The sequence below is a fragment of the Panthera tigris genome, chromosome D1 (assembly GCF_018350195.1).
Source record: "Panthera tigris isolate Pti1 chromosome D1, P.tigris_Pti1_mat1.1, whole genome shotgun sequence".
In the NCBI taxonomy this organism is placed as follows: Eukaryota; Metazoa; Chordata; class Mammalia; order Carnivora; family Felidae; genus Panthera; species Panthera tigris.
This window is the reverse complement of record NC_056669.1, coordinates 102,634,139-102,650,644: the sequence shown is the minus strand read 5'-3', so window position 1 is coordinate 102,650,644 and position 16,506 is coordinate 102,634,139. Positions and strand designations below refer to the sequence as shown.

The 16,506-nt window shown below is 38.6% G+C and overlaps 1 protein-coding gene across 1 annotated transcript; it reads left to right on the top strand.

Moving 5' to 3' along the window:
- The first annotated feature begins 636 nt into the window (after nt 1–636).
- GLYAT (glycine-N-acyltransferase) lies at nt 637–12,701 on the top strand. Its single transcript, XM_007092644.3, has 5 exons — nt 637–732; nt 4,080–4,187; nt 10,001–10,127; nt 11,499–11,670; nt 12,081–12,701. Exons 1-5 carry the CDS (start codon nt 652–654, stop codon nt 12,481–12,483), a joined length of 891 nt encoding a protein of 296 aa, XP_007092706.1. The 5' UTR covers nt 637–651; the 3' UTR covers nt 12,484–12,701.
- The last annotated feature ends 3,805 nt before the right edge of the window (nt 12,702–16,506 follow it).

Below are 16,506 nucleotides of genomic sequence, written 5' to 3'. Positions count from 1 at the left end.
AGAGACAGTCACCACTCAGCCAAGAAAAAGCCCCGATACTGGGAACTCCACCTTTCTACCAATGGACTTTTTGTTTATAACAGTCCTCTTCCTCTCCTTTTTATAAAAGAATGTTCCTCTCTTTTGTTCTCCAGACTTGCTTATAATTTTCTATAGCTTCGTTATCTGGTATCGCAATTCCCTGCTATTTCCAAATAAGCCATTTTTGATGGCAAGATAGTTTTATTTTTGAGGTTAACAGAGGCAAGCAAGGCACAGAAAGAGTAAATAACTTCCACAATGTTATACGGCTTATTACTGGTGGTGTCACGAGAATCACTAATGGCAACTAAATTTCAAAAGATGTTATATGTACTTAAAAATGCGCTTGTTAACCTAAAATGAAACAGATGGCTGGAATGCATTAAAGTGTAAGAAAGTGAATTTAAAAATGTATAAATCCTCCCACCCCCCATGCTTTCTACCAGTCTTGTCCTTCCTTGGAGTTGGTGAGAGCTAATGAAGACTTTACTGAAGGCGACACAGATGAGAGACACTGAAGGGGGACCTCGCCATTAGAAGAGAACTTACTACTCATATTTCTGAATCTCTTCCAGCTTCTTCTCATTCCTAGCTGTTTCCTGTTTCTCTCTTTAGGCTAAGGTACCTTCCATGATGTTCCCACTGCAAGGTGCCCAAATGCTGCAGTTACTGGAGAGGTCCTTGAGGAAGAGCCTTCCTGAATCCTTAAAGGTGACAATGGAAAATTCTGGGTGGAGAGTAAGGAATAGAAACCCCATGAGTCAAGAAGAAAAGAGACTAACACTGAGCCTCTGTTCTGTGTCCAGCATTAGTCCATGTTTTCTCTAGCTTAGTTTGCATTACCTCTCTAGAAGATATTTGCTACTATGTCTGTGTTACTGATGAGAAGATGGAGCTCAGTTAGGGTGATTTAGCCAATATCACACAAATAGTCAGTTGCAATGCCATGGCATGAACACAGGACTGTACCAGCTTTTGCTCTGTCATTCATAAAGTGTTCCCTTGCTCCTTTCCAAAAAACATTCCCTAATAACATTGGTGTTTTTTCCAGGGTTTTCCTCAAAAGTTGGCTGAGACTACATATTAGTGCTAAAATTGTTCTTCTTAAAAGAACACTTGCTAGGTGAGAGGTTAACCATCAGGAGTCTTCTCTAAAATTAATAAGGAGTTCAATTCCAATTTTGACTTAAATTTCCCAATTTCCCTGAGCTGACTGCATATCAGGCTATTTTGTGGTGTCTCCTTTAACCTAGTGTCTCCTTTAACCTAGTATAACTAGGTGTCTCCTTTAACCTAGTACAACTGATTAGAAATCTCAGAATTAAACAAGATGTACACATAAATACTTACATCCAGAACTGTGCAAAAGCAACTCTAGTGATAGGCTACGGTACTTGCTTGTGTTTTTTTTAGCAACCAAAAGCATAGGGTCCATGTGTGTGTGTGTGAGTGTGAGTGTGTGTGTGTGTTAGAGGACAGTTACTTTTCCCTAAAAAAAACTCTGTAGACATAGAAATTAGATTTTTACTATTTTATAAGACATTCCTATAAGATGCATACAATTTAGATAAGATAAATGCATTTGCCTCCTTTACTCCCTTATAGCTCTGCTACTCCCTTCTTTCAGTATAAGGAGAAAAATATTAGCATTATTTTATTTGTAGATCACAAGGCTTAATTTTCTTTATTTTATTTATTTTTTTAAGGCTTAATTTTCAATTATTAGAAACAGACTAACGAAATAACTGTTCTTTAGTTCCTACTAAAAAAAATGACTTCTACCACAGCTAACCCTTAAATATGCGAGTTCACTTATATTCACTTGGATTTTTTTCAACAAATATAGCACAGTACTGTAAATGGATTTTCTCTTCTTTGTAATCTGATTAATAACATCTTCTTATGTCTAGCTTACTTTATTGTAAGAATACAGTATATAACATACTGTACATCTTAATCAGCTGTTTAAATCATTGGTAAGGCTTCTGGTCAATTGTAGGTGATTCGTAGTTAAGTTTGGGGGTAATCAAAAATTCTAGACAGATTTTCCACTGCAAGTGGGGGATCAGTGCCCCCCAACCCCCATGTTGTTCAAGGGTCAACTGTGATCTAAAACTAAAGTCAACCACGTTAGTAGATTCCTACTACCATTAATCTCTACCACCCGCTATTTAACTCCTTTCACTTCATAATCCTTAAGATCCATGCAACCTTACAGAGAGACAACCAATTCTGCGGGGTTGGGAGGGAGGTTACATCAGTTAGAAACTCTATAAACAGTTGCCTAAGATATTTTTATGGTGAATAGTTATTTTTAACAATTCTTCAGGCCAAAGGTTTTTTTTCCCATGAATTTAGTGTAGAATTTTGTCACTTAAATTTCTCTTTACTGCTTATGTTAAGTTGAGCCCAAATATTTTGAGAAAATGGTGTATTCCAAGTGTCCTTTCTTGGAAGATCTCCGTTGTAAGATAAGGTGGCCCTAATAGCACCTTCAATTTTTGGTTGCATATTAAAGACATACATTGCCCCCTAATTAAAATCCAGAATATGTGTAGTACTTGTAATGGATGTATAACCTAAAATTCAATACTTATTTGAGTCTCAGTTGAGAAAAAGCCCAGCCATTCCTCTTAGTGCTAGATATTGAATACATTTTAGTGCGTGTATCAACTCCAGTTGAGTCAACTTAGAGTAGCTGCCTGGTATGTTCTGAACTGAGCAGGAAAAAAGAAATTTTTTTAATTAATTAGGCCATGGGAATAACAAAGAGTAACAGTTCTACATATTTTCAGATCCTATAATGGATAATAGTATAGTGTAAATCAGTTTTACAGGGCCCAAATGCAAATATGTAAAAAGATAATGTCTGTATTTTCCCAAATTATGCTGAATTCTATATCAAGCCTCCACTCAAGGCTGAAAACAAAATAAATTCAGATAAATTCAGTCAACTGAGCTTTTTTCCCCCTTCTCTTTGTCTAACATCAATAGTTTATGTGGGGTGGAGAGCAGCAGGGGGAAAGATACAGGCATAGTTCTTAGTCATCATGTATCCAAGGTGGAAATATTAAAGCATATACCATCTTTTTGACCTCAGGTCATTGGCATGCTTCCATGCTGGTATCTGGAGAGGCTTCATTTTCACAGTTGCCCATGCTAGTATCTGCTGCTGCATTCCAATCCCCCAAACCACAAAAACACAATGTCCACAAGACTTGTTCTCATTCATTCTCTCCCCATCTTCCTGTCTCTCAACAGCCTGCACAACACAAATGGGGGTAGGGGGATCCAAGACTGGACTTGGACCCCAGGCCATGGGACCACACAGCACATTCTGTTGAGCACTAGGCTGTAGCCTGTTTGTTGGTGGAAGTTCATTTAATCCTTCCAGAGAATAACGTGGTCATTTATGTTAAGAAGTTTTAAACATGTGCATAACATTTGAGCCAGCAACTACTCTTCTGAATATTCTAAGAAAATATCAGGAGCGCATGCAAATTTTCTGTCAAGCATGCTCTATGAAGAATTATTTGTCAAAGTGAAAAGCTGGAAACAGCTGAAATTACCATCAATAAGCAAATAAATGAACTGTGATATATCCATACGATGGAATCCTATGCAGCCATCATAAAACAATTGAAAATGTTTGTGTTTATGAACATAAAAATATGCTCACAATGCATTTGGGGGGAGGGAACATGTATCAGATCATTTAATTTTTGTAAAATTGTGTCTATGTGTATGAGTAGAAGAAAATCTTGAAGGAGAGAATTTTAAATCCTAAAATGAAGAATGGTATTCTTAAAATCAAATTTTATCTGGCCAAACATTTTACTATATGCATGTATGACTCATATTGGGTGGGGAGAAAAAGCTCTTCTCATTTGAGGTTAAAAAAAAATGTAGGACATGGAGACTGTTTGACCTAGATGCCCTACTTGGCCCTTTTCCAACATAAAATTTCATGATAGAAATGATCCTTGTCCTGACCAAACAAGGCACTTTACCAGTCCTTCCTAACAAGCTGACCCTCTCCCTTTCTTGGGATGCTGCAGGTTTATGGGACTGTCTTCCACATGAACCAGGGAAACCCATTCAAGCTGAAGGCTCTAGTGGACAAGTGGCCTGATTTTAACACAGTGGTTATCCGCCCTCAGGAGCAGGTAAGGTGCCAGACGTGGAATGAATATGCCTCTGTGTTCATTTTTGCTGTGTACCTGCCATGTGCCTGACAATATGGCAGCCCAGGGATACAGAAATGAATTGTGTGACGGAAAGTAAGCCCCTCTCTTCAAGGAGCTCAGAGCCTTGGAAGAAAAGATCAATAAGCAAATAAATTCCAATATAGAGTGAAGTGTGTGGGAAGAGAAGATGTACAACACAGAAATAGCGAAAGCTGATTCAACAACGGAGGCTGGAGATGAAGGTTAAGGTCCGAGACACTTCCCGATGGGAGGTTTCATCTGCACTGGATCTTGTACATATTTTGTAGATACTGTTAGGCTGACAAAAAAAAAGAGGACATTCCAACAGAGAAAACACAAGGGGCAAAGATAGGAAGGTGTGAGACAGTACAGTGAGTTAGGACAATTATAAAAAGCAAACTTATAATACTATAATCACCATATGCATTTTGAGGAAACATTTAAAAACTAGCAAAAGTAAATAGTAAACACATTTCAAAGACAAAAATTCACAAGCTTATTTTTAAACATTCAGTAAAATTATAAATTTATAAAAATACAAATATTATACCTTTCATAGAAATAAAAAGTGATTTGAAAACCACTAAGTTAAACAAATATATAAAGAAATCTGTATTAGTAGTAACAACTGAACTGAAATAAAATTACTTGATCTTTTATCTTAAATGTGATCTTAAGTAATAAAATGTATTAGTGGATATCCTTGCTGACTTGTCAGTGTATTTTGGGGCAACATTTTCCAACCATTTTTTAAAAAGCTTTTGAATTCTGCACTGAGTTGTGGTAATATTTTCTTGTGCCTCCTACTTCCCAATAATCTCATCTGTTTAGTAAGTTGAGAGGGTCTTCTTAAATAAGTACTCTCTTTATTTTTCTGGAACTACCGTTTGTTTAACTATAGCATTGTTTTAAGGAAGCATTTCTAATTGGTTTTCATCTTCTTTGGCTTCATTAAATATAGATGGAGATTTTAATCCAGAAATATCTATAACTAAATTTAATACTGTGATGTTCATGGTTGGCATGTTCTGCAACTATTTGAACTGTTTATTACATGCATTCTTGCAACAGAAGTTTTGCTTTTCCTTGTCAATTGTTTTTCTCTTCTTCCCACTGAGAATAATAGAAGTATAGAAGAATGCTTCCTAATAATTGTGTCTTTGTTTGATTTGAAATTTTAATGCGATATGTGGGTAGAGAGCAGTATTGCTATGCAATTTTCCATCATAAATTGAATACTTGAATCTCTCCTCTGACCTCATGATTTAAATGATTCAGGAATAATTGTAATGCACCAACGAAAATACCAACATTTTAGCACTTAAAAAATATCGCAGTATATCTCACATTTTGGTCCTAAATAAATTTTGAATGGATTTTTGTGTATGGTATAAGAAAGTGGTCCAGTTTCATTCTTTTCCATGTAGCTGTCCAGTTTTCCCAACACCACTTATTAAAGAGACCATCCTTTTCCCATTGGATACACTTTCCTGCTTTGTCATAGAACAATGGACTGCATAAGCATAAGTTTACTTCTTTTCTTTCTCAAGACTGCTTTTGCTTTTCAGGGTCTTTGTGGTTCTATACAAATTTTAGTGTTATTTGTTCCAGTTCTGTGAAAAATGCTATTGGTATTTTGATTTGGATTGCACTGAGTCTATACACTGCTTTGGGTAGTATGGACATTCTGACAATATTAATTCCTCCGCCCCATGAACGTGGAATATCTTTTCCTTTGTGTCATCTTCAATTTCTTTCATCAATATTTCATAATTTTCACAGTACAGGTCTTTCACTTCCTAAGTTTATTCCTAGGTATTTTTATTCTTTCTGATGCAATTGTAAATGGAATTGTTTTCTTAATTTCTCTATTACCTAATTGTTAGTGTATAGAAACACAACCAATTTCTGTGAATTCTGTATCCTGGAACTTTAATGAATTCGTTTATTACTTTTAATAGTTTGTGGGTGAAGTCTTAGGGTTTTCTTTGTATAGGATTATATCACCTGTAAATAGTGACAGTTTAACTTCTTCTTTACCAATTTGGATGCCTTTTCTTTTTTTTCTTGCTGGATTGCTGTGGTTAAAACTTCCAGTATTTTGTTGAATAAAAGTGGCAAGAGTGTAAATCTTTGTCTTCTTCCTGACCTTACAGGAAAAGTTCTCAGTTTTTTACCATAAGGAGTTAATATCCAAAATACATAAAGAACTTATATAACTAAACACCAAAACCCAAAGAATCCAATTTAAAAATAGGCATAAATACATGAAAGACCCAATGCTAATACCATCCTCAATGGGGAAAAGCTGAAAGCTTTCCCCCTAAGGTCAGGAATAAGACAGGGATGTCCACTCTTGCCACTGTTATTCAACATAGTATTGGAAGTCTTAGCCTCAGCAATCAGACAACACAAAGAAATAAATGGCATCCAAATCGGCCAGGAGGAGGTCAAACTTTCACTCTTCGCAAATAACATAATATTCTATATGGAAAACCCAAAAGATTCTACCAATAAACTGCTATAACTGACCCATGAATTCATCAGCAAAGTGGCAGGATATAAAATCAATGCACAGAAACCGGTTGCATTCCTATACACCAACAATGAAGCAACAGAAAGAGAAATCAAGGAATCAATCCCATTTACAATTGCACCAAAAACTATAAAATACCTAGGAATAACTCTAACTAAAGAGGTGAAAAATCTATACACCAAAAACTATAGAAAGTTTATGAAAGAAATTGAAGAAGACACACAAAAAAATGGAAAAACATTCCATGCTCCTGGATAGGAAGAACAAATATTGTTAAAATGTTGACACTACCCAAAGCAATCTACATATTCAATTCTATACCTATCAAATAACACCAGTATTCTTCACGGAGCTAGAACAAACAATCCGAAAATTTGTATGGAACCACAAAAGCAATCTTGAAAAAGAAAACCAGAGCAGGAGGCATCACAATCCGGATTTCAAGCTGTAATACCAAGCTGTAATTTTCAAGATAGTATGGCAATGGCACAAAAACAGACACTCAGATCAATGGAACAGAATAAAGAACCCAGAAATGGACCCACAAATGAATGGCCAACTAATCTTTGACAAAGCAGGAAAGAATATCCAATGGAATAAGGACAGTCTCTTCAGCAAGTGGTGATGGGAAAACTGGACAGTGACATGCAGAAAAATGAACCTGGACCACTTTCTTACACCATACACAAAAATAAACTCAAAATGGATGAAAGACCAAAATGTAAGACAGGAAGCCATCAAAATCCTAGAGGAGAAAGCAGGCAAAAACCTCTTTGACCTTGGCCACAGCAACTTCTTACTCAACACATCTCCAGAGGCAAGGGAAACAAAAGCAAAAATGAACTATTGAGACCACATAAAAATAAAAAGTCTGCACAGCGAAGGGAACTTCAGCAAAACTAAAAGGCAACCAATGGAATGGGAGGAGATATTTGCAAATGACATATCAGATAAAGGGTTAGTATCCAAAATCTATAAAGAACTTAATCAAACTCAACACCCAAAAAACAAATAACCCAGTGAAGAAATGGGCAAAAGACATGAATAGACACTTCTCCAAAGAAGACATCCAGATGGCCAACTGACACATAAAAAATGTTCCACATCAATCATCATCAGGGAAATACAAATCAAAACCACAATGAGATACCACCTCACACCTGTCAGAATGGCTAACATTAACAACTCAGGCAACAACAGATGTTGGTGAGGATACAGAGAAAGAGGACCTCTTTTGCATTATTGGTGGTAATGCAAGCTGATGCAGCCACTCTGGAAAACAGTATGGAGGTGCCTCAAAAAATTAAAATTCTAACTACCCTATGACCCAGCAATTGCACTACTAGATATTTACCCAAAGGATACAGGTGTGCTATATCAAAGGGGCACATGCACCCCAATGTTTATAGCAGCACAATCAACAATAGCCAAAGTATGGAAAGAGCCCAAATGTCCATCGATGGATGAATGGTTTAAGAAGATGTGGGGTATATATATATTCATATATATATACACACACATATATATGATGTGTATATATATTTATATTTATTTATGTTTACACACACACACACACACACACACACACACACGCACACACACTGGAGTATTACTCAGCAATCAAAAAGAATGAAATCTTGCCATTTGCAACTACATGGATGGAACTAGAGGGTATTATACTATGCGAAATTAGTCAGAGAAAGACAAATATCATATGACTTCACTCATATGAGGACTTTAAGACACAGAACAGATGAACATAAGGGAAGGGAAGCAAAAATAATATAAAAACAGTGAGGGAGACAAAAATATGAGACTCTTAAATATGGAGAACAAACAGAGGGTTACTGGAGGGGATGTGGGAGGGGTGATAGGCTAAATGGGTAAAGGGCATTAAGGAATCTACTCCTGAAATCATTGTTGCACTATAAACTAACTTGGATGTAAATTTAAAAAACAAATTAAATACAATTTAAAAAAGAAAAGAAAAAAATAGGACATGAATTAGATATTTTCCCAAAAAACACATACACATAGCCCAGAAACATGAAGGATCCTCAACATTACTAATCACCAGGGAAATACCAATCAAAACCATAACGAGGTATCACCTTACAGCTGTCAGAATGGCTATAGTCAAAAAGACAAGAAACAAGTGTCGGCGAGGATGTGGAGAAAAAGGAACCCTCGTGCACTGTTGGTGGAAATGTAAATTGGCATAGTCACTGTGGAAAACAGTAAGGATGTTCTTCAAAAAAATTAAAAATAGAGGGGCATGTGGGTGCTTCAGTCAGATGAGGGTTTGACTCTTGATTTCAGTTGAGGTCAAGGTCCCAGGGTCGTGGGATGGAGTCCCACATGGGGCTCCATGCTCAGCATGGAGCCTTCTCAGGATTCTCTCTCCCTCTGCCCCTTTCCCCTGCTTGTGCTCTCTCTCTAAAATAAAAAAAAAATAGAAAAAAAATTAAAACTAGAAATACCATACGACCCAATAGTTCTACTACCGGGTATTTACCCAAAGAAAACAAAAACACAAATTTGAAAAAATATATGCACCTCTATGTTTATAGCATTATTTACAATAGCCAAGATGTGGAAGCAACCCAAATGTCCACCGATAGAAAAATGGATAAAGAAGATGTAGTGTGTACACACACACACACACACACACACACACACACTGGAGTATTACTCAGCCATAAAAAGAATGAGATCTTGCCATCTATGACAACATGGATGGACCTAGAGGGTGTTATGCAAAGTAAAATAAGTCAGACAGAGAAAGACAAATACTGTATGATTTCCCTCATATGTGGAATCTAAGAAACAAATGAACAAACAAAAATCAGAAACAGACCCATAAATACACAGAACAAACTGGTGGTTGCCAGAAGGAAGAGGGCAGAGGGATGGGCAAAATGGGTGAAGGGTAGTGGGAGATACAGGCTTCCTGTTATAGCATGAATAACTCATGCTATAAAAGGTAGAGCCTAGGGAATATAGTCAGTGGTGGTGTAATAGTGTTATAGGGTGACAGATGGTAGCTATACTTGTGAGCACAGCATAAAGTATAGACTTGTTGAATCCCTATATTGTACACCTGAAACTATTGTAACATTGTGTGTCAACAATATTTCAATGTTAAAAACTCACAGTATAGTGGAATTTAGAAAAAAGTATTGCAATAGTGAAATATAAGTAATTTGTTTTATTTCCCTTTTCCCAATGATCATAGGAGATGACAGATGATCTTGATCACTACACCAATACTTACCAAATCTACTCCAAGGACCTCAAGAACTGTCAGAAATGTCTTGTCTCACCAGAAGTCATCAACTGGAAACAGCATTTGCAGATCCAAAGTAAGAGAAATGGGATGGGTGCGGACATACTTCTCTGTCCTGAACAATTTTCCCTATGACTCATATCTCCTGCCCCCAAGCTCCAGACCCTCAGCCTCCTGCCAATTTTTTAACTCCCTCATAAAGGGAGAAAAAAACACCTTCAAAGCTTGCAAAGAATGGGCTTCATATAGGGGAACATAATATAATTCCTGGATAGCCAACGATTTATGGCATATTTTGTAGACATATGCAGGATCCCTTAGGGTAACTGGGTACCAAAGGAGGGCTTCACCCAAGGCCTTCCATTCCTGGAATGAGAATGATGACTTGTGCCATAAAGCACCTCCCAGATCATAAAGGACAACTGTCATGGTGTGGATATGCCCCCCGCCCCAAGTCAGACTCCCTAGGATGGCATCTGCCTGTTACTTGCTATGTGATCCTAGCCACGTGACTTATCCTCTTGGAGACCATGACTTTCATATACATAAATGAGGATAATAATAGTTCCTAGAACACAGGGGCATTGAAAAGATTAAATGAAATCTTGAATAGGGATTTCTTACTATAATACCTGGATGTGTAGTTGACTTTTGCTGCATAATTCTGTGAATCTACAGTTTGTATTAGGCTTTGCAAGGCAGTTCTGCTGGTGTCTCTTGGGCTTACTCATGCAATTGCCATCAGTTGATAGGTGGACTATGGCCTGATTGCTCTAACATGGCCTCAGTCACATGTCTGAATGATGGTTCTGGCTGTCAGCCTTGGCTGCCATGGTGATGGAATGATAGGAGCACCTGACCTCAGCAGGCTAGCCTAGGCTATTTGTATGGTATTGGTTTCAAAGTAATTGAGATCACAAGGAGAGGGCAAGCCCCGATGTGCAAGCACTTTTAAGCTTCTCTCTGCATCAAGTTCATTCTTCCCCATTGCCAAAGCAAATCATATGGCCAAGGTCAGATGCAGTGTAGGCGAGGACTACGCCAAGGAATGGATACAAGGAGATGTGGGCAAATATAGGCCATTACTGCAACAATCTCCTACACTGGGAACATAGTAAGTACACAATGGATGTTGGCTACCACTTTAAAAAAAAAACAACTCCTCTCCTTTAATTATCAAAACTACATGATTATGTAGCCCAGAAAAGCTCGTTCCAGTCTCTCTTTGCCACCAATGGCTTAATGAATTTCTGGGCATGTTTTCCCTTACATAAAACAGGGAAAATTGCACAAATCCTGACTACTTGACTCTGGTTACACAGCAGCAGCACTGAGCCCAGAACCTAGGTTCTCTGACTGTAAATCCCAGACACTTCCTACTCCAATGGGGAGCTTCTCCACAGCATGTACTTATTAAATCATTGTCTCTCCTCATAATCCCATCTAGGTTCACAGCCCAGCCTGAATGAGGTGATACAAAATCTTGCAGCTACTAAATCCTTCCAAGTCAAGCAAACACATTGCATTCTCTATATGACAGCTGAGATGATAAAGAAACTAGTTCCTTCCCTGCTGGAGGGAAAGAACTTATCACCCAACTGTGGCAAACCCAAGGCCATGTGAGTTTGATACAAATCACTCTGCATCACTTACTGCTCTCAATACTGAGACAGCTTCCCATTTTCCCACCCTGCTTCCACTCTGGCCCATCTGCAGTCAATATTCTTCAAAACAGAGTAATCTTTTCTTAAGATGTAATTCATACCATATTCCTCCTTTGCTTAAAATACTCCACCATTTCTTTTCTCATCTGGAATATATCTGATTTCTGCCAGCTTCTTGGACCTATCCTGTTCTTCCTGCTCACTCATTCCAACAACAGTGGACTTTTCCATCCCTTTGTCATCACAAACTCACCTACACTCCAGGGCTTTGTGTTTATTTCCTCTACCTACTCTGCCTCTCAAAACAGTAGAGGGAAGAACAAATAAAAACCTCCACACTCACAGACTTTGCTTTTCCTCCATAGCTGCCAAGAGATGTTTAAACCCTCCTCCCTGGATGTTACCCATGCTGCCTTGGTGAATAAATTCTGGCATTTTGGTGGCAATGAGAGGAGCCAGAGATTCATCGAGCGCTGTATCCAGAACTTCCCCACCTTCTGCCTGCTGGGGCCTGAGAGGACGCCTGTATCCTGGAACCTGATGGACCAGACAGGAGAGTTACGGATGGCGGGTACCCTGCCTGAGTACCGGGCCCACGGCCTTATCACCCAAGTCATCTATTCCCATAGTCACTATCTAAACAAACTTGGCTTCCCCATATATGCTCATGTTGACAAGAGTAACAAAACTATGCAGAAAGTTTGTAACAAACTTGATCATATCACCATACCCAATGGCTGGAACCAGTGGCACTGTGTGCCCCTGTGAAGCAGCCCTGCACAGAAGGCCATGTCAGATGGGCCTGGGAAGACAGAAAGAATAAGTTATAATTGTAATCATCAGTAAAGGAATGGCACTGTTTGGGCTCCAGGGAAGCAGTGTGATTTGTCAGCAAGACCACCCTAGTCCCTGCACTTGAACTGCAGATGGGATTCCTTTAGATTTATCACTATGAAGCAGCCCAGGTACTCCCTCAGTGGGCCCCACATAATTTAGCCTCCCACACTTCTGGGATCTCTGTGATGCTCCTTCATCAGCTACCTGGTGCCCCAAATGGCTTCTCCTAGAACTCCTAGTACACGGATTGGTAGAGCCCTGCCAAATCTTCCAGGGAGGGGTAATATTTTCTGAGCATTATAACTTATTCCTCTTTCTTTATATGGCCTTTTCCTTAGTGGTCAGCAAGAATATTCTGCTCATTAGGTCTGTAGAGATTATCTTTTCCTCTGATTACTGCTTTAGAGGTACACTAAATATATACAAGTACATAGGAGAAATTAGGTTAAATGTGATACACATGATATAGCAGAGAGGGTTAATAAGACAAAGACTTAATGTTAGCCTGTCTGTCCCCTCCTCACACTCACACCAGGGAAAATGGTTCAATATTGTTTCTAAAATTTTTTTCATGTTTATTTGTTTTTGAGAGAGACAGACAGACAGAGCACAAGTGGGGAGGGGCAGAGAGAGAGACCTAGAATCCAAAGCAGGATCCAAGCTCTGAGATGTCAGCACCAAGCCCAATGCCGGGGCTTGAACCCACAAACTGTGAGATCATGACCTGAGCCAAAGTTGGACGCTTAACCGACTGAGCCACACAGGTGCCCTGGCTCAATATTGTTTCTAAAAGCAGACCTTCCTAAACCCACCTGAAACCCCAGACGATAAAAAGATTTTGTGTTTCACTGTATAGGTTGAAACAAAGTGATTCATAATGGAAAGCGCATGGGTGAGTTTATGGAGAGAGAGAAGTAGGAGTGCCAAGACCTAAGGAGTGGATATTAACTGAGAGAGACAGAAGGTGATGGGGAGGGCATGGTTACGCATTGCCCCCACTTGCCCTCGGCACGTTATTTCAGGATGCCTGGATTCTGTGAAGTTCTGATAATTGTCTCATGGGAGAGTCTAGTTGGGAGTGTGGAAGGATATTCTTCCTGGTGGTGACAGGTGAGCTGGGAGGGGTCCTTGCCCCAACAGTTCAAAAGATAGCAAAGAGAACACTGGAATGAAGGTAATCACCTGGATTAAGAACCTGTTTCCTTCTGGTCCACCTAAGCCTGACTTTACGCTACAGATTGAGAATGAAGTCCCTCCAACCCTCAGAAACTGACTGAGGTTTAATTTCTTGGCGAGTTAGGGTTTCTCAACCTTGGCACAATGGACATTTTAGGCTGGACAATTCTTTGTTGTGGGGTGAGGGCTGTCTTGTGCATTTTTAGAATACTTAGTAGCACCCCTGGCCTCCATCCACTAGATGCCAATAGCACCTTCTGCCCCAGTTATGACAACTAAAAATGTCTGCAGATATTGATAAATGTGCCTTGAAGGCAAAGTCACCTGTGACTGAGAGCCAGTGGTCTAGAGGAAGGATTCTCAAATTTGAGCCTGCATCAGAATCACAGACTGTGATTTAACTGTCAGACCTGTTAAAACACAGACTGTGAGGCCTATCTCCTAAGTTTCTGATTCAGTAGATTTTGGGTAGAGCCCCAGAATTTAAATTTCTAACACCTTTCCAAGTGATCCTGATACTGGCATTGGTCCATGAATCGGGCTTTGAAAACCATTGGTTTAGAGAAATAATTGAACATATTTTATGTCCTAGAACAATAGATGAAAATTCATATTGCACACTACTTAGGTATATCATTTTACTTTTGTAATTATAATTTACATTGTGCTTTAATTGATTGATAATATTACTTCATTACAAATTCTTAAAGCTTCTATAAACATTGTCATTAAAGAGTGAATTAGGCAGACATCAAACTACACTTTCACTACTTCTTCATAAAACGTGGTCACTAGAAAATAGCATAGATTAATTTTTAATAAAGCGAAATAATATCTTCAGCTGTTGAGCATTGTGCCATGGAAAAACAAGATCTTTCAGTGCTATGAGTTGGAAATGTGACCTGAAGGATCTTTTGTATTCAGAGTAACATCTTTACTGTCCTCCATGTCCTCAATTCAAGGCCACATTCTCCATCTACACTGCTCAGCACCAGCTCAGCTTCCCAGTCCCTTGTCTTGAAGGTCCTTCACATCACTCCATGATCAGTTATATCTACAATCTGGCATTCCTTAAAGTTCCTTGAGAACTAATTGGGTTTAGTGTTTTCAGATGCAAAACTATAAACTTGGAGAACTTTTTGGATCTGAAGGGAACCACTGAGGGACGCTTGTATTCTTTTGTACTTAGGACATCACAAGTCCTAAGGATATCTTTTAAAAAATCTCTAAAATTTGGATATTTCATATGGCTTTGGAGATTTCAAATACAACTTATGAGTTTTTTAAAGTGCCTCCTTAACCAGGTGAACAAAATTTAATATCATCAACCGTGGAACCTATCATGGGTCTCTGGATGTGATTCACCAATGAAGAAATAATAATGTTAATATATTACCATCTAAAATGCATAACCTGAAAAAAATAAAATTTATAACCTGAATATGGTCAATAGGAAAAAATTAAATACCTCAGAAAAGAATACAAGAGCCAAAATTAAAGGACATTCTATAATACAACTGAGATGTACATGTAAAAATGCTAAATATCATGAAAGAAGAAGGAAGGTGGAAGAAGTGTTCCAGAGAAAATGAATCTAAAAAACACAACATCTAAAAGCAATCTAAGGTTCAGGATTGGATACTGGATCAGAAAAAAAAAATTCCATAAAGGATACTATTGCCATAATTGGCAAAATTTGTACATGGTCAGTGTATTAGTTACTATAATAGAGCAATATTAAATTTTCTGAATTTGATCATTATACTATGGTTATATAAGAGAATATCCCTATACTTCCATGATACATGCTAAAATATTTGGAATAAATTGTCATAATGTCTATAGCCTACATAAGAATTTAAAAGACTATATACAGAAAATATGGCAAACTCTAATTGGTGAATAGAGGTGAAGAGTATGTGTGTGTTTAATGTAATGCTCTTGCAATTTTTCTGATTTTTTTTAACAAAATAAAAGTTCAAATAGAAAAGAAAATGCTGGGACATACAGAAAAGGAGTTAAGATGGTGGAGCAGTAGGGGGTCCTATGCTTGCCTTGTCCCTCAAACACAGCTATATAAATGCCAAATCACTCCAAACACCCAAGAAATTTATCTGAATGCTGAGAGAACAAACTGCAGAACCAGAGGGAGAAAAGAAGCCACACTGTGGAAGATAGAAGTTGTGGAGATATGACTGGGGAGAAAAGAACTGTGGGTGCTGCAGAGGGGAGGGAGCCTTGATCTTGGAGAGAGGAGAAAGAGAGAGAGAAACAGAGAGAAGGTGACACACAGGAAATTGCACAAGAGAAACATTCTCCCAAAACCATTGACTAGGAAAAGTAGAGAGGCTGATTATCACAAGTTTTTACAAGCAGGGAAGCTCAAAGTCTGAAGTTTTAGGGGTCTGCACCACCCCCAGGTAAAGCCTGGCAGCAATAGTGGTACTCCTGTGGGGAAGGAGCCAGAGGCTCTGGAGTGGACAGTGTGGTTTGAGATCCTTTGGGTTGCACTGGAAAAGACAGCTCCCCTCTTGGAATGCATTTGGGAGATGTGGCACAGCCTCTCAGGAGACAAAAATGCTGGCAGGCACCAATGTGCTGCCCTGTTCATTAACATAGGAGCAGAGACATCAGATGAGAGTAGCAAACCTTGGTGGTGGCTTCTTTCGGTGCTTTACCATGTAGTCTGAGCCCTTGTGTGATTGTGCAACTGCTTTTCTGGGACAAACTAGCACCAGCCACAGCATGGTAAGACCCTCCCCCAGATGATCAGTGTGA